We start from the raw sequence: 23,512 nt of genomic DNA on the forward strand, positions 1-23,512 counted from the left end.
TTTGTTCATGACAGTTCAGTCCAGTACTGGACTGCAGCCTGTCTTTGCTTATGGAGACAATCAGATGGGGGATGGGATGTCCTTGCCCTGCTCTTGTTCCGTCCTTCCCTTGCGATCACAGGAAGGAATTTCAGATGACGTCACAGTGATCCAGATATTGTTCCTGTCTGGGAAGTGCAAATAACAGCGACTGCGTGCAAGACTTTCATACAACGTCATACTGATCCTGTCACTATCCTGTCAGTGAGGTGGAATTGTCCGGTTCTTGACCTTCAATTTGCATTAACAGAAGAACCCGTTAATGCAAATTCCACTTCACTGACAGGATTATGACAGGATTAGTGCATCGTGTGAATGTCTTTCATGCGAGTGCTGTCACGAATGGGATAAGGATGGTCTTTGCTCCTGTTCCCCATTTGATAATCTCCTATGTCTATTTTCTATTACCCCACACCTTTTTTTGCTCAGTCTAACAGCAGTCTGACCTATAAGTACCTGTGGTAGACTTTGGCCCTGTGGGAGACTGCTGAAAACTAAGACACTGATCTGAAGTTATCAAGCAATGAATGTTTGATAACTTGAACAATGAACAGTGATATTATCCTATTACTGTATTTCCCTGTTGGGTTCTGAAAATGTGTACAGTTTACATCCACGGCTTGAAAATATTCTAAAAATATATAAATTACAAAAAGCAAACCTTGACTTTGCTATTTTATATAAGGGACACCATTTTACTATGCCATTATATTTTAATGGGACTTCAGCATCCATGGATTTTGATACCCACAGGGGGTTCTGGAACCAAACCCCAGTGGATATCAAGGGCCCAGAAGGAAAACAGAACGGAAGCAGATAAAGGTCTTAGGAAATCTCTCTGGACCTTCTTCATGATTAATATGCCTGACACCATACCAATTGTTCTGATATTACAAAGAGACATGCTTGCAGTCACATTTTAGCAAACATTTTCAAGTGCAAGTCAAGAAATATAATAAGTATTCCATATTCTTCAGAGTCAAAGAAAGAGCAAAAGTGATGTCCCTACTGCAGCTACAATTCTCTTCTGCCCTGTAGTTTGCACACTGTGACAGCATCATTGTTTGGTCACAGCTGTAGAGACTGGCAGTGGACCAAAATCAGTCATACAATCACCTGTCACATTTTTTACATGGAATTCATTATAGTGCGCCTGCGTTACATGCCCTGGTGGCGCAGTGGTTAAATGCCTGTACTGCAGCCATTCACTCAAAACCACAAGGTTGCGAGTTCAAGACCAGCAAAAGGGCCCAAGCTCGACTCAGGCTTGCATCCTTCCGAGGTCGCTAAAATGAGTACCCAGACTGTTGGGGGCAAATTAGCTTACTTGCTAATTAGCTTACTTGCTGTTCACCGCTATGATCTTTGGAATAGCGGTATATAAATAAAACAAATTATTATTATTATTATTATTATTATTATTATTATTATTATTATGCGGCTTCCAGCATACACTGGAAGCTGTGCCGGAAAAAACACTGACGTGCCCCAGAAGAAGTAACGGGGCACGTGCCTGTGGTGCGCAGCCCGCAGCACACCACGGGCATAAGCCCTATTACTTCTAATGGGACTTGAGCATACGCGGCTTTTCCCTTACACAGGGGCGGGGTTTGGAACGGATCCCCCGTGTAAGGGAAGGGCCAACTGTATTACATGCTCAGCACAAGTGTCCTTGATAAGAGGAATAAAGACATCTCCTTACCTTCCACAATGAGCCACACCTGCTGTGATTCCTCTTTCTTCCCATTAGTCTCAATTTGGCACCAGTATTTTCCAGAATCTGTCCGGTCTACAGACTTCAAGCTAAAAAATTAAGAAAGAACAGGGGATTACGATACTTTGCATAACACTGCACACACACACATAGTAAAATACTTCAAAAACATCCAACAAACCATAAATGTACCACCATTTTGAACTATTCCTGAAATGGATGACATTTTCCCTCTTCAGCATTCACATAAACCGTGCATTGTGAAGACAGTCATATAGACAAATGAAGCGGTCCCATATTATTAGAACTAGATCCATTTATACCCAAAAGAGTGCCTTCTCCCACATCAACCTACCTCTTCCTTTAGATAGTTTGCTGAAGCCATTCTTCACCTGCCTCCTTTTATTCCAAATACAGTACTGTGAGCCCTTGTTATCTGCTGGGAATTGGTTCCGGGATCCCCTGTGGATACCGTAATCTGTGGATGCTCAAGTTCCACAAAATTCAATGTCTTAGTAAAATGGTGTTCCTTATATAACATGGCAAAATCAAGTTTTGCTTTATGAATATATATATGTATTCATTCAAGCCACTGACAGTTGAATCTGTGGATGAAGGATCCATGGATACAGAGGGCCAACTGTATTTTAAAAAAACTTTTTTTTTGGCGTCTTCAACGGTGGGCTTCTAACTGCAGAGGCCCTAAGGAGATTCACGTACCACCAGTGTCGCAATTCTATCAGTGTCCAGAAATTTTTTTTTTATTTACTCAGGCAAATCAGTTTAAATTGATTTTACGCATTACATTGTTTTATTATTGTTTTCTTGCTCGACGATTGATTGTACAGTGCCCTAAAATTCCATTAAGAAAAAATCTAACTCACCACTTTATTTTGACAGGCAGCAGTTCTTCTTGGTCACAAAGAGGGCCTTTTTCCAGCCATAATTATTTCCCAGCTAAGATTATGCTAGTGTGAACTGCCAGCCAGTGTGTGTATGCATGTATGTTTGCTATATTTATTACTAAAGCCTGGCTCTTCTACAGTGGTAAAAACACAGGTTTTCATATAAAGAAAGCCACTGTTTTCCAGTGTTGCATGTGGCATTATAATTGAGGGCATTTTCAGATTATCATTTTTTACTTGGATATAGCAAGAAAGCAGAACCCACTGTTTAAGATCCTAAAAATGCTAGTGTGAATGGGATTTAGAAGCAAAAGGGAGCTCTTTTGTGGAAGCAGCCAGGCAATCACTGTAAGGATGTGGCATCACTTAAATGAGAGAAAATATGTTCTGTCAGGATAGAAGACAGGAGAAAGCACTATTATGCTCAAAGAAGTTGAAGAAAACAGTAGAGGTTTGTCTAGGACTACTGTGGAAATTAATTAACCAAGTAGCATGCAGTTCCTGTTTGGAGAATATGAGAAAGTTAACTAACTCCCTGGTTCCAGTAAACCTATTTGTTCTCATATTGGAGACTGTCGAACCCTCACCAATCCAGAGACTGGAGTCTGAAAACATGCTGAGAAAGCAAATCTGTACATCTGGAGCAACTTAAAAGGGTGGAGCAAACATTCCCTCATAAAGGTGATGACTCAAGTGTTGGATCTCTTCTTTGACCTTACTCAGCACAGTGTAAACTTAACAAGGCTTTTAATGAACTTACTTTTTTTAATTGAAGAGAAAAAGCATATATGCTAAAAACAAACCCACACAAAAAACCTGTATCAACTACTTTGGGCGGGGGCGGGGGCAGGGGGAGAGAAACACATTCATTACAAAGTGTTGCTATTATAGTTTAAGCTCTGATCCAAGGGTGAAATACTGTAGGTTGTCCAAGTTAAGATACTGTACTTCAGTCCCATACAGACAGGCCAAAAGAAATCTGCTTCGGGTCACTTTGGAGGTATGCTGTTTAAATAATGCATGTGTCCTAAGAGTCGGGAAGCTGTGCCACAGCCACACTCCAATCCTAAGGACTGGAGCGTGGCTTTGGCGTGGCTTCCGGACTCTTAGGATGCATGCATCACTTAAACAGCATACCTCCAAAGTGGCCTGAAGCAGCTTTATTTTGGCCTGTCTGTATGGGCATAGGTATTTATAAGGCTGAGGAACACTCTGCACAACTCCATATTGTGGCAGCTGCAAGACAAAGTCAGCTCATGTTGACTTCTAGCTGTGTCAGATCATAGCAGTATGACCAATGGAAGCAAGCATGAGTCAGGCTGGGGGTGGAAGTGGTACCAGGGGTACTAGCATTATTCTTAGATTTCCCTGATTCACCTATCCATTTGCTAAGCCATCTGCAACAGTCCACAAGGAGTTTAAACAGGATTGCCAAAGCAGAGTTTGGAACTGTATATACTGGTCTATGTCTTCATGAATCTTACAGCCAGCACTGGCAACATTACAGCATACCCACTAGTTATAATGCAGTGATGTATTATTTTTCTTGAGCTCAAGCAGTTACAGAAGCACAAATTGATTTTTCTGCTGGGAATCCAAGATTCTCAAGAAACTATTACTGTAATTCAAAAGGTCTCAAGGGAGGGGTGTTTGGGAACAGAGAATCCTTGTATACATCTAGCAGTTGCTTTTTCAGTCACTGTACTCATAAACAGAATCAAATAAATTGTGATACTGCCCTCCTCTCCAATACACAGAGATGTACACACCCCAAGAAAACTTATCCTTGAATATTGTACCTTATGTTCATTAGCCCAAGTGTAGCACAGTTGGCTTGATCTAAATGATGGAGTAAATATGCTGGAACACCGCTTGTGGGGAATGACTAAGGTTTGGTTTGTATGACACATCCTTCTCTCCCAATAGGATTCAAATCTGCCCTCAGAAGTCTGATTTTAATTAGGGCATCTCTTTTCAGTCAGAGACAAGGCGACAGGGATGGAATAAATGAGTGCAAGGAATGGTTAAATAGATCTCAAATTCCAGCCTTCCCATTTTGCTGCAGAGCATGTTTGAATAAACAGGAAAAAGCTTTATTTTTTCCTTTGCCTTCAGAAAAGATGCTTCAAGCTGAGAAGCTAGTAGAAGGAAAGTCTCCCTGTATTAGAATGACAGATATAGCTGGAAAAGAAAGCAAGAGTGGCTAATACAATGCGCACTGTCAGCTCTGCTTAGCCCTAGTCTTATGGAATCACACTGAGGAATTAAGAGGCTGAATACTCCCTTGGGGTTACCTCTGCTGATCATGCCACTAACTGTGATAAAATACTGGGCTAGCTGATTCAGCTGTCAATTTACCAAAAGCTGATATACGATTTAAATGAGTTTGCATCAAATCATGTTGCATTGCATGTTAACCTTGTTAGTCATTTTATTGTTATTCCTTTTTAGAATTTTTAAAATAAGCACCCAACCTATAAATATCATAAACAAACAAACAAACAAATTTAATAAATAAATGGAGTGAGTGGAAATTCTGCACTTTTAATGACAAATCATCTTGTGGAGCCTTTTTGGCTTCGTGTCTCTATGCCTGTATATAAAAAAAAGATTCCTTATTTCACATCCAAGTTCATGATGCAGAAAAAATTAATTCTCAGATCAGACAATGGTATATTATATATGTAATTATATATGCATTAATTTAATTATTTGCAAAACATATTTTCTATTTGACTGTAGACAGAGACTTTTGATGATTTCAGTTTGGATCATGGCATCAGGGTGGTGAGCTCACTTTAAGAAATTGCCAAACACCATTTTATGTTTACCCATGTGGGAATTCATCAGAGCACAAGAAGTATATTGAGGTACCCCCCCAATAGTACATATTACCTTTCCTACGTTCTCTGGAAACAAAGTCTTCCCTAAAATACAGGTTTCATACAAATTACATAGGAAACATTAGGACAGAATCACAGAAACATAGCATTGGAAGAAATTCCAAAAGTAATTTATTCTGACCTCCTGCCAATAAGGAATTCACAGCTAAAGCATCTCTGATAGGAGATCACCCAACCACTGTTTAAAAGTCTACCATAAAACTCCCCTTTGAGGTAGTCTATTCCACTGCTAAACATACTGTATCAGGAAATACAGTCGCCCCTCCAAGTCCACGGACTTGAAAATCTGCAGAGGGATGACCACCATTAAACTTAATGAAGTGCATGCCCGTGGTGCGCACCCCTCATGCACACACCCCATTCAAGCCTATGGGGCTTGAATATGCACAAGATCTGGAACTCGCAGGGGGGGAATGGATCCCCCGCAAGTTCCAAGCGGCCACTGTACTTACTAACTGGTGGCTGAAATATATTTGTTTGAGTTGTATTCTAAAGAGCTGAAGCAAACACACTTCTCTTCCACATGGCAACCTTTACAATATCCTTTTCAGATATTTAAATAAGGCTTTCATATTACCTCTCCGTTGCCTCTTCTCTATGCTATACGCTTGTTTTCCAGATCCTTTATCATCTTGAGTGAACTTCTGTAGGCATATTTCATCTTGTCTCATCATGTCTTTTATTTTCTTTTGACAGTCTCCCCTCTCCACATCTTCTCTTTCCAGTAAGGATTTCACTGGCACCCAGACTAGAGACTTCTTTTGGCTTTCTATTCACACTCAACAATATTCCTTTCATGTCATCAGAAACGGTTATGGTAGTTACAGCTGTCACCTTTATAGAACTGTCCCCATATTAAATCTTGCACTATTTGCTCAATCTGTTTCTTCTGGAATTTGAATTGTCTCTCAAATGAAATACATCCTGTATGTCAATCTTGTCTCAAAATATATTGTGCTCATTTCCTGCACAGAGCAAAGACTCATTTTCATTTCCCAATCTATCTTGCCTCTGAGTCTATCACCTTCTTCCAGCCTTCTTTACTTCCACTAGTGTTTTTCAGGTAAAGAGGATCAAAGCAATCGGGTATTAAATTAAAAATTAATTACCAAAGGGATCCCAACTGTGCTTAAAGCACACACACAGTTCATTCATGTTATTAAATAGTAGAAGAACTGGAGGTTTTACTGTTCAAGGTTTGGTCTCTTTTCTCCAGCTTCAGCTTTCTGTATTCATTCATTCATTAACATTAGTCTTCAGCTCAGCTCAGCTCAATTCCACCTACAGCAAGAATGGGGAACCTTTGGTCTTACAGATGTTGTTGGGTTACAATTCTGGTCATTCCTGACTATTGGTTATGCTGGCTGGGCCAGATGAGAGCTGGAATATATTGGCATATGGAGGGTTATACTCCTGACATACAACAAACTCCCAAAGTACAGCAAACAAAACAATGCATTCAGTTATTAGATCTTTGAAACTGAGGTACACCTCCTCCTCTTCCTTAAGAATTAGCCTAAACTGCAACAACAATAATTTTTCTTGATCAGCTAAGGTAATCAGCCTCTTGGCAGTTTTACAAGCAGCTCTATCCCCCATGCTCCCTTTAACCTTACAAAACATGAGAAACAGGACAGCAATAGATATTATGATAACATGGTTTGTAACACTGAGTACCACTGGCACATAATACTCAGTAGTCCACTGTAACAGCTGAGCAAGAAAGCAAGGGGGGGAGCATATTTAAGAAAGTTATGCACTGGCAGTGAAAGCCCTATTTACCAGTAAAAGTCTGGATCACTCCTTTTACCAGACATTGCTTACATGCTTTTGTTTGCTTATCAGAGAGCTAGGTTAGTGTAATTACTAAGAGGAGGAGCTGTTAGTCAGGAAGCCCCTAGTCTCAATCTTGTTTCTGCCATTAATAATAATAATAATAATAATAATAATAATAATAATAGATTTATTCTCAATCACAGGGATTCCGGGCGGGTTATAGCAATAAAAAATACAATTAACTGACTAGGTAGCCATAGACAAGCCACACAACCTCAGCTACGAACAATACTGTAATATTGATTACAGAGTTGTAAGTATTACAACTAGTTAATGCACATGGAATATTTTGAATACTTGAAAGTATTATACAAATAATAAATTTTATTAACTACAAACATGGGACAATGTCCAAAATGGTTCTTCATATTCCTAGACATTTTGAGATGAAATGTTTAGGGGCCTAGAATTTTAAACAAACAAAGAAGAAAGGTTTGGGGGTCAAAGGTGATGTTGCATGTTTGCACAGTTTATTAGCAGCAATGTAATGAGTTATAATCTAGCAGCTTAATTTACTTTACAGAGCTGTTCTATGTATAAAAAGCAGAGAAGGAATATATGCCATCCTGAATTTTTGAAGGAAAAGCAATGGATTTTTTTAACGTTGTAACAAATAACAACACCATCTGGCATTCCATATCATATGTACAAGTCCTACCTGAGGAACCCAATCCAGTGTTCTTCATCTACTGGAATGTACACCTGGTCTACACTTTTCACCACAGCTCCATCCTTGATCCATAGCATCTCTGGATCTTCCATTCCCTCGAGGCTGCAATTCAGTTTCACTGGCTGTCCCTGGGACACCTTCAGTTTAATTGGCATTCCAATAACCTTTGTTTCTGAAAGAAAACAACCTCCCACCTCTCCACACCCACAAGAGGGGAGCGAGGAGGTTGGGAGTACAGCAAATTAATCAAGGTTAGTGGGTAGCCTACAATGAAATACAGTCAAAGAACAAAATGCACAGGCACCTAAATGCCTCATCAGAGTTTTATTATATTTTTGGAATGATTATAGGATGGGAGCAATACAATTCCTGTTATGAAATAACAGAAGTAGGTAAATGCATGCAAGACTTGGATCAGCAACATGCCAATTTGAAGATCAACAGGGTGAAATTCATGCAGTAACAAATTGCCAGTGGTAGATGCAGATGCCGAAGCCATCCTTAAAACAGAACCCTGGCAATAGTTTTGAAGGTGTTATTCTCAAAATAGTGGTGCAATGCCTCCCAAAAATGTCCTCTAGATTTTAGACTGCCAGGTAATATTCCCACGCTCTTAGGGAACTGTGCTTTTGAACTATGCCCATGAAAAGAGCTGACATTTATAAAGTTATTCATGTAGGGGAGCTGTTCAATGTGCATTCACTTTTTATTTCAAAAGCTCCTGAACAGTGTGAAAACACTGTGGAAATAAAGAATGATCTAGAGCTTTGGCATGAAAAGAGACTAACCATTTACAGAACATACTTTCCCCAGTCTTTCTTATGTGTGGTGTGGGATTACTTCAGTCAGTAGCCAGGCAACCCTGAAACCCAAGACACAGTGCCAAATTCTGATCTCATTCCCCATTTGGATGGGTGTCACTAATTCATTTGCAGGTGGTGGTGTTTCTCAGATTTCCTGTGGGGTAAATGCATCCAGAATGAGCTCCAGGCCTCAAATGTGTTTAAGTGGGCAACTGGAGAGCAATTGCTTCCATAAGATGTGAAATGTTTGGAAGGTGTTAGCATGCACCAATACTGAAGCAGGTGGCATGTGTGCTAGGAAAAGGACGAACATATGTGGGAAAGAAGAAAATAAACAAGATGAAAAGATGGAGTAAAACAGAAGATGAAAATGTAATGGCAAGTTTCAAGCTTCCTTAATTATTCCTGTAGTCGTCACTGGGCAATATTGTCAGCAAAGTGCGAGCTATCAGCTGTTAATTTGGTTTATGATGGTTTTCCTCATAGGATTGGCCATTTGGTGTGACTGCTTTGTGCAACATTGATTCTGTTAAGCCCTTTGAGCATGCTAATAAGAGGGATATGAAATTAACAAATAGAAAATTAGCTACATAATTAGTCCGTTTAATATTATAGACATCCTCCAATCCACCAATATGCTTATCTTGGCAATTTCTTGACGTGTGCCTTCAAGTGATTTCCAACTTATGGTGATCCTAAGGTAAGTCCTATCACAAGAATTTCTTGGCAGATTTGTTAGGTGAGGATTTGCCTTTTGCTTCCTCTGAGGCTGAGAGAATGTGACTTACCTAAGGTCACCCAGTGGATATCCAGGCTGAGTAGGGGATGGAATCCTAGGCCCGTTACAGACGGGTGGAAAGTATGTGCTCGGCATGTACTAGGGTTAGAAAGGGGCGTCCTTTCTGGACACCCCTAACCCTAGTACGCACCAAGCATGTACAAAATGCGGCGTCATTTCCACGGCACAAAAAGAAGCTGCATTTTGCAGCTTCTTTTTTGCTGCGCCGAGGAGTCGCATGGTTTGGCCGCAGGGGCTCCTCGGTGCAGCAAATGACGGTGCCGGCAGACCGCCCTTTTTGGGCGGTCTGTAAAGCGCCCTAGTCTCCAGTCTTGTAGTACAATGCTCAAACTACTACACCACACTGGCTTGTTTTGGCAGTAGCCATTATCAGATTTTCTGAACTGTAACACTTCCCCTCACCATGACCTACTCTGCTGCCATTTTAAATTATGGCTTGTTGTTGTTTTTACATAAGAAATATCCCATGTGTTGTTTTACAAGAAATACTAGAAAATAAGGACATACATAAGGCAGCATTTACTTATGAAACTATACAGAATGTTTGTCATTAAACAGACATGATATCTAATTTTGGAGTAAATTGAAGAAGAGCTCTTGATGATGGAATGCATAGAGGCAGCCCTGACTACAAAATAAGAATGGAGTTTAGAGGAGGAGTCCTTGTACTCAAATCATCTGCACAATAACCAGAACCAAACCAAAATGGAATTCCAATATCATTTTACAGTATTTGGAGCCAGCAATGTGATTAATGTTATATCTACCTAGAGGAGAACAACTGAAATGAATGGAACTTACTAGACACAATTAGGACACTTATCTTTGATCTCAACGGGTCTGTTTCAGTTCAGACTAATGTTGGATTTAGCCCAAGTCTGCACTGTTTCAAAAAAAATTCTGAAGATCATTCAATAGAATTGTAGTCACACTATCCATCAGTACTAGTATTCAAAACTGCCACTATTTTCCAAGCCATCTTTCCACCTGGCCCATGCAGTATACATTATGTGAGGCAAACCTGGTAGGGATGCAATGAGTCCTGTCCCCTTGTGCTGGTGCAGCATCAAAGTATCAGCAGAAAACTTAACATTGGACTAGTGATACCCTTGCTACAACAGAATTGCATTATAAGAGAGGATTGTGGCATGAACAGTAGTCAGAATCCTATCTTAGTTGTCAGCAATAGTGTCACCAGCATTAGTATGAAAGTATCCTATGTTCGCTGAGAGCTCTGGATATCTGCTTCTCCACACACACATACCATCACCCAAGTCACAAAATGTGGATTGAATTCTAATTCTGTCTGCACAGAATTACAGCACACTAAAAAATAAAAGCCTCAGCAGAGTTCAGATATCAAGATATATACTATATGGCTGAATATTCCTGATCCCATGTCTAGCGTTCCAAGAGCAGACAGAAATGAGACCATTTGTATGTTGATGGACCACTTGTACCAGCAACCAACATTTTACAGCCCAATAAAAAGAAAGGAAGGTTTGATATATATATGATCTTTTGCAACCTCTTTAATATTTTGTTGTTTGTTACGTGCCTCCAAGTCATTTTTTACTTGTATTGGTGGAGTACCATATGTAAGCCTTCGGTATGTATGTATATATGCACCTTTACATAGTTATGAGTGGGATGAATAATTCAACATGTGAATATTGTACACTGTCAATGTATCTGAGGAAATGGATTGCAATCCATGAAAACTCATGCTAAAATAAATTGATTGGCTTTAAAGGTGCCACTTTTTTATTCTCCTCCTTGGTTTTATATTTAACTAATCTGAAAGGGCTCTCTCTTAATAAAGTATGATAACCAATATTTGTCTTTTTGGATTCCTTACAGATTGCTTGCTCAGGACAAATTCAGGAAGAGCTTCAACCATACATCATAACTCGGGATGAAAAGACAAGGTGCCCCACACTAATAAGCAAGGCAGAGGCATCACCAAGGAAAATGAGATCATGCCTCAACCAACCAGCCAATCACTTTATTTTCTGTCTTTCCCCTAAAAATGAGATTCGAGACAGCTTACAGAATAAGAAGAAATATTAGTAAAGCCACTTACATGTAAAAACATACAACAAAACTAAAACAATATTAAATTGTCTATAAATTAAAACCATATAAAACAATGATTTAAAAGCATAGATTAAAATCAATGCAGCACTAAAACAGAAACCTATTATATAAAACCACTAGTTGTAAAATGCCAGCTGTCTTCACCTGACAAAGAAAGAACAGTTGGGAAGGAGTCACATTTGAGATGTACTGGAGGAGAGTTCCTCAGATACTGTGGACTGTCAGAAAGACAAATAAATGGGTCCTTGAACAAATCAGGTCTGAGTTTTCCCTGAAAGTCAAGATGACTAAACTGAGACTGTCGGACTTTGGACATAACATGAGAAGACATGTCTCACTGGAAAAGAGAATAATGCTTAGCAAGGTGGAAGGCAGTAGAGAAGAGGAAAACTGAATTGCAGATAAATAGACTCAGTCAAGAAAGCCACAGCTCTGAATCTGCAAGACCTGAATGGGATTGTTGATATCAGGATGACTGAAGGTCTCTCATTCATAGGGCTGTAATAAGTTGAAGTAAACTCCACGGTAGGTAACAACAAAGGAGGGAGCCAGCCTAGTTTCGCTAGGACAATAGGTCCACAGTGTAAGAGCAGCCATGGACAAGACTCTCCCCTACATTCCCAACAATGGCATCTCTAATAGTGGTGGGACTGAGAGAAGTGCCTCCCTTGAAGATCTTACAGTTCAGGAATATGCATATAGCAGGATATGCCTCAAAGTAAGCTCCTCACACTGTCCCTCCAGTCCCCCACCCCCACCCCCTTCCCGGGAAATGACATGCTTCTGTAGTGGAAAGGAGACAGAAGTTCTCTTCATACATGTGTTGCAGACTTATGAAGAGCATTAGACCACCAGTGTCCACATTGCACTACTCTACATGTAGGTTTGCTGTATGTGTTGATGTATAATGTACACAGTGTGTTAGACTCATGATATTTTCCAAATTGTTCACCAGGAAACTGCTGCATATCTGCCATGGGATTCCAGCATCTTTGTAGTGGATCCTATAGGTCATTTTGATGCGTGTGGGATTCTGCTTTTTCACCTGGATCAGAGGTGGGAAAGGATGCCCACATAAGGAGGGAAATAGTACCAGATGGAAGCACCTCATTTAGGTGAGCACTGGATCCCATCCCTGTCAAACCTCTCTTGGGCTTCAAGAGATTTCATAAAGTGCTTCCCACAAGTTTGCAAAACTACATCTGCTGCCATGGGAATTAGGAACTTAAATTTTATATTAAGTTATTTAAAGGACACAATGGCTTGAGAACTTCAGTACTTGAAGGAGTTCTTCCCATGTACCCATCTGCCTAAGGACTAAAGTCTTTTGGAGGGGACCTCCTCCATGTCCCACCAATGGGAGCTGTATATGGTGGGAGGATGTGAGAGAGGGCCTTTTCTGTTGGGGCATTTGAGGGGGTACAATTGGCACAAACACCAATTTCATTGCAAGACAGCTGGATGTGGAATTCTAGTTTGAATTTTCTCTGGGCTTTTAACTATTATAACTGTCTTTTTTCATTTTAACTGTGAGGAATTTTGTCTTACAATGTTTGTAAAGGTATACAGACTATAGTCCTTTGTTATAATTGTACTGTGTTGTCTTAACATTTTAATAATTTTTTCTTCCAGGGTAGAGCTGATTATTGTTAGTTGATTAAATGCCATGTTATACTTTAATTAGTACTATGTTATGTATTGTATTTTATACTTTGCATTTTTTTCTTTTCTTTTTACCTTGGTATTAGATTATGTTTGTATTTCTAAATTATTTAACATAGTTTTCATTGGAGTCATATTGGGGGTTGGGAAGGGATTAATTATGAGTATTATTTGAATTGTAATGTACTTTTTTCTGCTGAATTTTGCTTGATTTGTATTGTATTATTTTGTATTCTTCTACAGTTGTAACCCGCCCAGATTCTATGTGATTGGGTGGGATATAAATAAATAGATAGATAGATAGATAGATAATTATTATTACATTTATTTCATTTCATTTCATATATACCCCGCCTTTCTCCCCAGAGGGACCCAAGGTGGCTCACAGATAAAACCTTTAAAATTGTTATAAAATTCAAACAATATCACACAAAATATACACAATATAAAATAAAAAATAATGCAAAATACAGTCGGCCTGGCCCCTAGGTGGGCTTGCCTTCAGCGGCTTTGAGCCTACACAGAAGGCAAGCCCCGGCAGAAGTAATGGGGTGCATATATTCACACTTGGCACCGTGAGTGCACTCCGCATTATTTTCAATGGGGCTTCAGCATACACCCGTTTCCCCATACGCAGGGGATGAGTGGGTTTGGAACAGATCCCCTGCGTATGGGGAGGGCAGACTGTATACACAAGTTAAAAACAGACTAAAACCCCACCTGCTCCATAAAACCACCCTGCTATGTACAGAAAGCCTAGTGACGAAAAGCCAGCAGGGAGGGGGCCAGCCTAGCCTCCTGAGGAAGGGCATTCCAGAGGGTGAGACCAGCCACCAAGAAGGCTCTCTCTCATGACCTCACCAGGCAAGCTTGTGATCTTGATGGGACTGAGAGAAAGTCTTCTACTGCAGATCTTAGGGTCTTGCAAGTTCATATGGGATATGGTCTCTCAAATAATGTGGACCCATGCCATGTAGAACTTTATAGGTGATGACCAGTACTTTGATTTGTGCCAGGAAACGAACAGATAGCCACTGGAGCTGTTTTAACAAGGGAGTTACAGTTTCCAAAGACAGCCCCACGTATAGTGCATTGCAGTAGTCCAAACAGGATATAATCAAGGCATGTGTCACTGTAGTCAGATCTGATGTCTCAAGGAACTGGCATGGCTGGCGCACAAGTTTAAGCTGTGCAAATGCACTCCTGGCCACTGCGGAGACCTGGACATCCAGGCTCAGAGTGGAGTCCAGGAGCACACCCAAGCTGCGAGCCTTTCAGGGGGAGTGTAACTCCATCCTGCACAGGCAAAGCCCCAATTTCCTGATCTGCCGTATGACTGACCAGGAGCACTTTTCTCGTCTGGATTAAGCTTCAATTTGTTTGCCCTCATCCAGTCCATTACTGACAGCAGACACTGGTTCAGTACAGAGACAGCTACAGTGGTGCCTCGGGATACGAAATGATCGGGTTACGAAATTTCCGGGATACGAAAAAGTTGGATTGGCAAAAACTGTTTCGGGTTACGAAATATTTTTCGGGTTACAAAATTCATTTCGGCGCGAAATTCAAATGCTGCAAAGTGCAGCTATAGGCTTTCCAGTGCTAACGGAAAAGTGTTTCGGGTTACGAAATTTTCGGGTTACGAAAGGAATGGCGGAACGAATTAATTTCGTAACCCGAGGCACCACTGTACTTTGGAGTCAGGTGGAAAGGATAGAGTTGGGTGTCATCTGCATACTGGTGACACCTCATCCAAAACTCTGGATGACCCCACCCAGCAGTTTCATGTAGGTGTTGAATAACATGGGGGAGAGAATAGAACCCTGAGGGAACCCATAGGCCAGCAGCCAAGGAGTTGAGCAGGAGTCCCCCAACACCACCTTCTGAATCTGCCCCTCAAAGAAAGACAGGAACCACTGCATAACAGTGCCCCCAAGTCCCATCCCAGAAAGGTATCCTAGACAGATACTGTGGTTGATGATATCGAACGCCGCTGAGAGATCCAGCAAGACCAACTGTCCAGTTCTCTGCATAGGTCATCCACCAAGGCAACCAAAGCTGTTTCTGTCCCATAGCAAGATCTGAAGCCAGACTGAAATGGAACTAGATAATCTGTTTCGTCCAGAAACTCCTGAAGCTGAGAGGCTACCACTCACTTCAGAACCTTGTCCAAGAATGGAATATTAGAGACTGATATATAGTTATCCAAAATAGTGGAATCCAGGGTGGTCTTTTTCAGTAACAGCCTCACTACAGCCTCCTTTGGAAATTTGGCTTGCTGCAGTGAGGCATTTGTCACCCCCCTCCTTACCCACTCGGCCAGTCCCTCTCTGGTTGCTTTCAGAAGCCAGGAAGGGCAAGGATCTCTCCAAGGTTCCTGTCCACATCCTCAGGCTGCACAAACTGAAACTTATCCAACAATGCTGAACAATATATTAAACATATTCAGTTGGTGTATGTGTGGTTATTTAAGAATTATAAAGGGAGAGTTAAAGTACACAGGGACCTCTATTGCTCCTAATATGTATACAGTTGGCCCCCCTTATCCACGGATTTTTTATACATGGATTCAAGCATCCACGGCTTGAAAATATTTTTAAAAAAGTATAAATTTCAAGTGTCAAACCTTAATTTTCCCATTTTATAGAAAGGACACCATTTTGCTATGTCACTGTATTTAATGGGACTTGACCATAGACAGATTTTGTTATTCAGAGGGGTTCCTGGAACCAAACTCCAGTGGATAACAAGGGTCTACTGTATATCATGTTTGTTTCATTTTGTAAAGCAGACATATGCAATCATGAAACCAGATGAGAGTATTTGAACCAGCCTTTTGAGAAATGAGTGTTGCAAGGAATGTGCTACTAGTAAAATCTTATTTCATCATTGGGGAGATTAAACAACAATCTGTGCATGTTAGGCAAAGAAAACTAGCAGTGGTGGCTGCTTCCATCTATCTGCCCTGATTTTTAAAGGAGGTGTCCAAGGTGACAAGTCTATTTTCAAGACAGGATTCAGGCCCTTGCATAATTCCTTTGCAGTTCAGACGAAAACTCAAAATGGATTCACTGCCCCCACTAATACAGAAACTGCCAGCTTCCATTGTTCAGACGTTTATGCTGAACACATAAAACTAAGGAGTGGAGGGACCAGGGATGGATTGATAGGAATTCTGAGGAGACAATGTATGGCCATCTTTGATTGTAAACAACTGGGCACTCTGTATCACTTATTGCCTCAGCAGGTTAAACATTTGTGATACATTTTTCTTTTCAAGACTTGAGCAAGCACATATGGAGTGCAACAAAAACAAAATGCAGATAATGCAGTTCACCTTTCGAATTGGTGTTTTGAACTAAATTCTCTACAATACTGAATACTGCTCCATTGTCTATATTTCCCTTCTTAGCAGGTGAAAAAAAGGGATTGGGGAAACTGGAAGAATGAGCTAGGCTGAGGCAGGCACAGCAGAAAAGCACCCAGGCAAGAGCATCCATTTTCCTTTTTTACACAATGAGCAACCAATAATGAACACCTTGTAAGCTGAACTCTCTGCTACCCAAAATTTACCCACACAATTCTCCTGTGTTTGCACATGCAACTACTGAGCTATTCATTGTACGCTGGAAAATATATTCACTTCTTCCACTGGTGCCAAGCAGACTGCATTCCATAAGAAAAATCTACAGCAACAGTGACCAATACAAAGCTGGTTATATTTCTGTGAGGTTTTCAATAGGTGTCCTACCTGAGGCTACTTTGCCTTTCAAGAGGTGAACATAATTTGATGATCTTTCAGTAGGTACCGCCCCCACCCTTCCATGTATCTGTATGGAATGCCTTCTTCAGAGAGCCTTTCTGGTACTGGCAATGTGGTATTTTCAGAGCCAAGCAAAGTTCTATTTTCCTGGATTTCCAAACCTTAAAAGTTGTTGGCTTTATTTTAGTTCTATGCTATGTCTGTTGATTTTGTTCTAGTTTACAGTTAACGATTTTTGATTTCACTTCACACCCTTTCACTGTAAAGTATCCAGAAAATCACAGTTATTGGGCAATATGGCAATATAAAATCATAGAACCTTAGATTTGGAAGGGGCCACAAGAGCCATCCAGTCCAATCCCCTGCCATGCACGAATACACAACTAAAACAGTCCCAAAAGATTTCTGTTTAAACACCAAAGAAGCAGAGTCCACCCCCACATGCCCCAGGCAGTCTCTTCCACTGTTGAACGGTTCTCATAATAAAAAAACTAGCTCTTCCTAATGTTTTCGTAGGATTTCTTTTCTTGTTATTTGAATCCATTGGTTTGTGTTCTGGAGCAGCAGGATATGATCTTGCTTCATCTTCTATATGACATCCCTTCAGATTTTAAAATATGGCTGTCATGTCACCCCTCAGTCTTCTCTTCTCCAGGCTAAACATACCCAATGTCCTCAGCCATTCTTCTAAAGGTTTGGTTTATAAGTGTAGAAATATTGTAAATACAAAATAGAATACTGTAAATCAGCACAACATCAGTAACACTTCCTTACAACTAGAGACCATCTAGAACAGAATGTTGTTCTTTTCCTTGATTTTTGCAGGATTATAATTTGTTAACCTACTGGTTCCCAATACAAAGTCTTCATTATTTTCCCTTTTTTTTCTTCCTGTTACCTTAATAGTAATTGCCAAGGGCAGTGAAGCTGGCAAAGTGATATTTTACAGTGTAAAGTATCACTTTGCCAGCTCTTGGCAATTTCATTTAGACACAGTGTTTTGTTGTTATGGGCTAAGAAATTAATCACATAATTATTACTTAATTCAACAATGGCATAATTTATTTGTGTGTAAACTAAACATCCATTCCCTATCATACATAATAATGAAGCAGCAGGTCCTTCTACAACTTGTGTGACAAAACTTATACAGCCATGCCATAAATACCTAAAATCTATGCATGAAATGACAGGCAATCTTATGAAATACTGTATAGGCAATATCCTGTAGCAGCAAACCTGTTCGGCTTTCAAAAATCCACCCAGCTGAATCAGTAATTATGAACAAACCCTGCTATCTTTGGAGAGAAGCTGTCCCCACCTTTGCTGAAGAATCAAGGAATCAAAGTGCAGTTCACCTCTGAATAAGAGCACTGGACAAAGTACAAAATGAGTCTGATTTCAAGAAAGGAAAATATAGATTTTCATGGAACCAAGTGGAGAAAATATATATAATGTCCCTTTGCTCCTGATAAATGGAAATGAATGATTACAAGACACAGGTAGATCTGGAAAAATCAGTAGCTAATATAAATATATATCACATGCATGCACACACACACACACGCACACACAAAATAAAACACATGTGCATATCTACCTATATATCTACATGTATCTCCTTAGTTTCCAGCCATGGTTATTACCTGATTAAACTCTTACTCACAGAGATAATTAAAACCTAGTCATTAATGTACAGACTATAGAAATCAAAACAAGTTGCACAATTAGGAGCAACAGCTTAAAACATTCTTTGAGATTTTGGACCAGTGTGGCTGTTAGCCACATACCTTTCTGAGCCAAATGGAATGTGTCTAAAGAATCAACATTATTTATGTAACTATATATGAAAGCAATAATAACTATTAGTTAATATTTGTATTAATAAATATTATTTGGTTGGCAAGCTCACATGTTGGCAGCATAGAACATTAGCTGGACTGCTCTCCCCATGAGAAGGGGCCAAGTCAACTCAGTGGGTTCCATGTGGGCAGGAGGCAGATTCTGCCCACCTCCATCATCATGCCTGCCCAGCTGTAAAGAGCACCTTGCCAATAAAAGGATGAATAGCCATAGTAAGGCAGGAGATATTCAGTGTTTTTCATTTCAGAAAAACACTGAGCAGGAAGGATACACTACTGTGAATTCCTTCTTGGTTTTGCTTTCTAGCCAGCCCTGATTCCTATGAGCCTCTGCTGTTAGTAAGCAAATGTTCTCTGTCCAATTAGAAAACCATTTTCTGTGTCCTTATAAATGAATCAAGTGCTGCAAGAGGTCTTTGCATTGCAGCTTGTTAACCTTTGGTATCTGCCAATATTGATTACTGCTGGCAAAAAATATTAAATTACATTCTTCACAGAGAAAAAAAATGGATGATTGGGGGATGTGAATAATCCCCTAGTCCCTTGTATCTTGTAAGCCAAATATGCAAAATCATAACCCAGCCCCTTTGGGATGTGTGGGTGTTTCACAGTTAGTGGTTGCATGTTGTGATTAGAACAAGTGATAGCTTTCTATTATGTTGTCCACCCCAGCCATCCATCAGGATGGATAGACTCCATGCTGTCACACATTCTTGATAGCAGCTGATAATGACATGGTCTATCTGAAAGCAAAGGGGTGCATGGTACCATTCTCACACACACAACATTTGCAGCTGATTCTGCTTGGCTGAACTAGCCCTCCCTTAGCTAGCACCAAGCCCCTGACAACTCACTGATTTTTCTTACTTTCTCATATATACAGGGCTCCCTGATTTTCAACTAGTCTTGCTCCTAATCATAGTGTTATCATGCTACCATAAAAAAATTGTGGCTGTTAGACAGGGCTACATTTTAACTTTGCCTTTCTTGTCATTTTTTCCCCTCACCCACTCATAAGTCCCTCCTTAACTTCTCCCTACAAATTGATTTGACCCGATACTGGCTCCAGCCTTCACCATACATACTAAGCACCTCTCTGGAAATTGGGGACAGTCCAATCCCATCTAGAACTGTCTTTTCATGGCCTGAAGATAACAGCTATGGCTCCAGATAGAATTTATTCCCATCCTAGTGGTATCACAGGGAAATGGATCGTCACGGCACAAACATTGATCAGCAAATGTCTTACAGCTGTTAATGCAACAGGTTTTATTTTCAGATCAGGTGCTGGCAAACTGAGCTCAACAACTTGTCTGACCATCAGCATCAGATCAACATGTAGATGTTTCCTGTGTCAAGAACCAAGTTATTTACCTTGTGATAATATGCCACTGTATGCTCAGTTTCAGTCAATTTTACCTCTGTGAATGAGGGGTATATTTTCACTGTGAACTTTTATAGACTGCATGTGAAAGTGATAAGTAATCTTTCATAATTCTTAAAGGAAATTGGTGGCTACCTATAGAAACTGATAACCTATTTGATCTAACCGTCCAGCCTTATGTATTCAATAGGGATTATTCCATAATACCTGTATTTAGGATTGTAGCATCTGTTAAATTAGAGAAAGAAATACTAGATGCCAACATTATTGCAAATGCAGTATGCCAGACCACTGTTTTTTGATATGTCATCACCATTTTGGAATAGTTATTCTCAAAATATTAAATGAATACATAATATGATATATGAACATGTGTTTGCATGTATCTTTATAACTTCTTATATACAATGCCCTAGTGTACTGTATCAGTGGTATGTTTATCACCTCTTTGAAAAACCCATCCTTCAATTATTTATTTATTAATTAAAATATGCATACCCCATCTTATTTCTGAGGATCTAAGGGCACCGTACACAAAAATAAATTTGGAACAGTTTAAAACAAAAACAATAATTTTGAAACTCTAAAAAGACATTAAATCATTTTTCAGTGTCTACAATCAAGTCACACAGATGAAGGAGACTCTTCTGTCATATAGGAGCTGAGGTCACTAATGTAATATGGAAACATAAATACAACTGCTAACGGTCTTAGACATATTTAAAATGCTGACTGCTGAGCAACCACCAGCATCAAAATTCCCAGTGATTCATATTCTTGTGGATGCTGTTGTTTTAAAAAGAGAACCCTTAAAATATATGCCATGTAGTTGTAAAATAGTGGTGACAGAGCATGGGAAACCTGTGGACCCTTACAAGTTTTTGGACCAGAACTCCAAACCTATCTACCCATTGCCTGGGCTGATCTCCCCTGACTTTTTAGAGAACATTGACCCATTCTATGATAGAATTCAGAGATGCAGCATCTGAAGAAGAAGAAGACCAAATCTACGAAAGTTCATGCTACAAATTCTTTTGCATATTTAGTTTCAAATGTGCTGCTACAAGATCCCTTTGCATACCATTCTGCAATATTGCATTTCCCCTCCCATAGAGAGGTCCACCTGAGAATAGAAAGTGCAGGTGCTTCCTCACTGAGGACTTCTGAAAAAGAAAGGAAGTCACCTATGGAGGAGTTTAGAGCAGACTTACAAGAGCATATTATGCCAGAAACTCTGCTTTAAAATGGACCTGGCCATCCAATCAACAAGGCACTTGAGGGGAGGAGGACCACATGTTACTACAGCAGTAAAGTCCTGATTCAGTTTCTTCAGAAAAGCTGGTTCCCTGTACTGCTGTCTCTTCACTTTGCCTGTTGTATGGCAACCATATGAATTTCATAAGACTTTCTTAGGCAACGAATACTCAGACATGGTTTTACCAATTTGGAGAATGATTCAGAGGATATAGTTCCTACAAGCAAATAACATTCTTCTAGACACCACTCATTTATACAAAGTAAGGGATTAAATGATTTTTTTAAAAAATACCCAAACCGTTCACAACATTAAACCAAAGGATGTTTTTTAAAAGAAGAAGAAAGAAAAGTGATATGTTTTTCATAATGAAGTTTTGTAACCTATTTCAGCTCCGATTAGCAGCCAAGAAAAAAATTAGGCCAGTTCCACACTGAGAAGAATGTGTGTGTGTGTGTGTGTGCGCGTGCGTGTGGGGGTGACCAATGTACTTAACAGTGACAAGAGCATCAAAGATATAGCTGTGCAAAGAGATCTTATAAGACCTTTTTCTAGACATGAGCCTGCTTCCTCAGATAGTCTCAAAGGTGTGACAAGATCCCTTTGCAGTTTCTGTGTAACCCTTGGAAAGAAATCTTGGATGGGCAGAGTGGAAAAGAGGTGAGGGAGGAAATCCATTCCTTAAAACATGTAACAGTGACTGTGTGTCTACCAGTCCTTTCTGACTTATGGCAGCCCTAAGGTGACCCTTGGGGTTTTCTTGGCAAGATCTGTGCAGAGGAGGCATCCCCTGAGACTGAGAGCATGGGACTTACCCAAGGGCACCCAGTGGGTTTCATGGCTGAGCTGGGAATTGAACCCTGGTCTCCAGAGTCCTAGTCCAATACTTACACCACTAATTGTGTGTGTGTGTATACGATATACACTGTCTTTATAACTTCCTATATACAATGTCTTTGTGTACTGTATCAGTGGTATGTTCATCATTGCTTGAAAAAACCCACCCTTTGACTATTTATTTATTAACATACGCATACCATCTGAGGATATATATAAGGTATCTATTTACCCCATTTCCCAAAACAACCTCCACTGAAGGATTGAGCAGAACTGAGCCTCCACCAGGAACTGGAGGAAGACATACGAAAGCAAATGACAGTACTCACCCATAGGGAGACCATACTTGCCCATAGGGAAACACACAGGAGACTTCTTGCCCATAGGGATACACTGGGTAATACCTGTCCATAGGGAAATATTTGAGGATAGTTGCCCATAGAGACAGAAGGCAAATAGTCTCCAATGTTTCCCTATGGGGCAAGCAGTCTCCTATGTATCCTTATGGGCAAGTATTTTCCAATGTTTCTCTATGGACATGTATTACCCTATGTATCCCTATGGGCAAGCACTCTCTTATAGATCCTTATGGGCAAGTATCCTCCAATGTTTCCCAATGGGCAAGTGCTGCCATGTGTTTTAGTCCTTCCCGGGAACCTGAAGGCTTCCTCTGGGGGACGAACTTGAGGGGAAGCATCCAAAGGGGCGGGAGAGAGAGAGAGAAGGAGGAGGAGAGCAGCACCCGAGCCAAGAGAGCCCCGTGGCCCTTGCTGCCCCTGGGCCCCTGCCCTCCTTCCCTTACCTGCCAGAGCCCCGACGTCCCGCAGGAAGAGAGCCCCCAGCGCCGCCGGCAGCAGCAGCAACAGGAGCCCCCCGCGCATCCGCATGGTCCCCGCCTGGTTCACCTCCATTCCTTCCAGAGGAGCCTCCTCTTCCTCACCATCCTCCCGGCTGCTGGCCCCGGGCCCCGGCGCCTCTCTCCT

The 23,512-nt window shown here is 40.5% G+C and overlaps 1 protein-coding gene across 1 annotated transcript in view; it reads right to left on the reverse strand.

The window, feature by feature from the left end:
• TYRO3 (TYRO3 protein tyrosine kinase) overlaps positions 1–23,506 on the reverse strand; it is a 104,170-nt gene extending 80,664 nt beyond the window's left edge. The window contains exons 1-3 of the mRNA XM_042445616.1: positions 23,332–23,506; positions 8,056–8,263; positions 1,742–1,842 (exon numbers count right to left, since the gene is read on the reverse strand). Coding sequence (XP_042301550.1) covers positions 1,742–1,842; positions 8,056–8,263; positions 23,332–23,440 — 418 coding nt within the window. The 5' untranslated portion in view covers positions 23,441–23,506. The remainder of the gene's footprint in view (positions 1–1,741; positions 1,843–8,055; positions 8,264–23,331) is intronic.
• Between the last annotated feature and the right edge of the window lie 6 nt (positions 23,507–23,512).

This window comes from Sceloporus undulatus, chromosome 1 (genome assembly GCF_019175285.1).
Source record: "Sceloporus undulatus isolate JIND9_A2432 ecotype Alabama chromosome 1, SceUnd_v1.1, whole genome shotgun sequence".
Classification (NCBI taxonomy): domain Eukaryota; kingdom Metazoa; phylum Chordata; class Lepidosauria; order Squamata; family Phrynosomatidae; genus Sceloporus; species Sceloporus undulatus.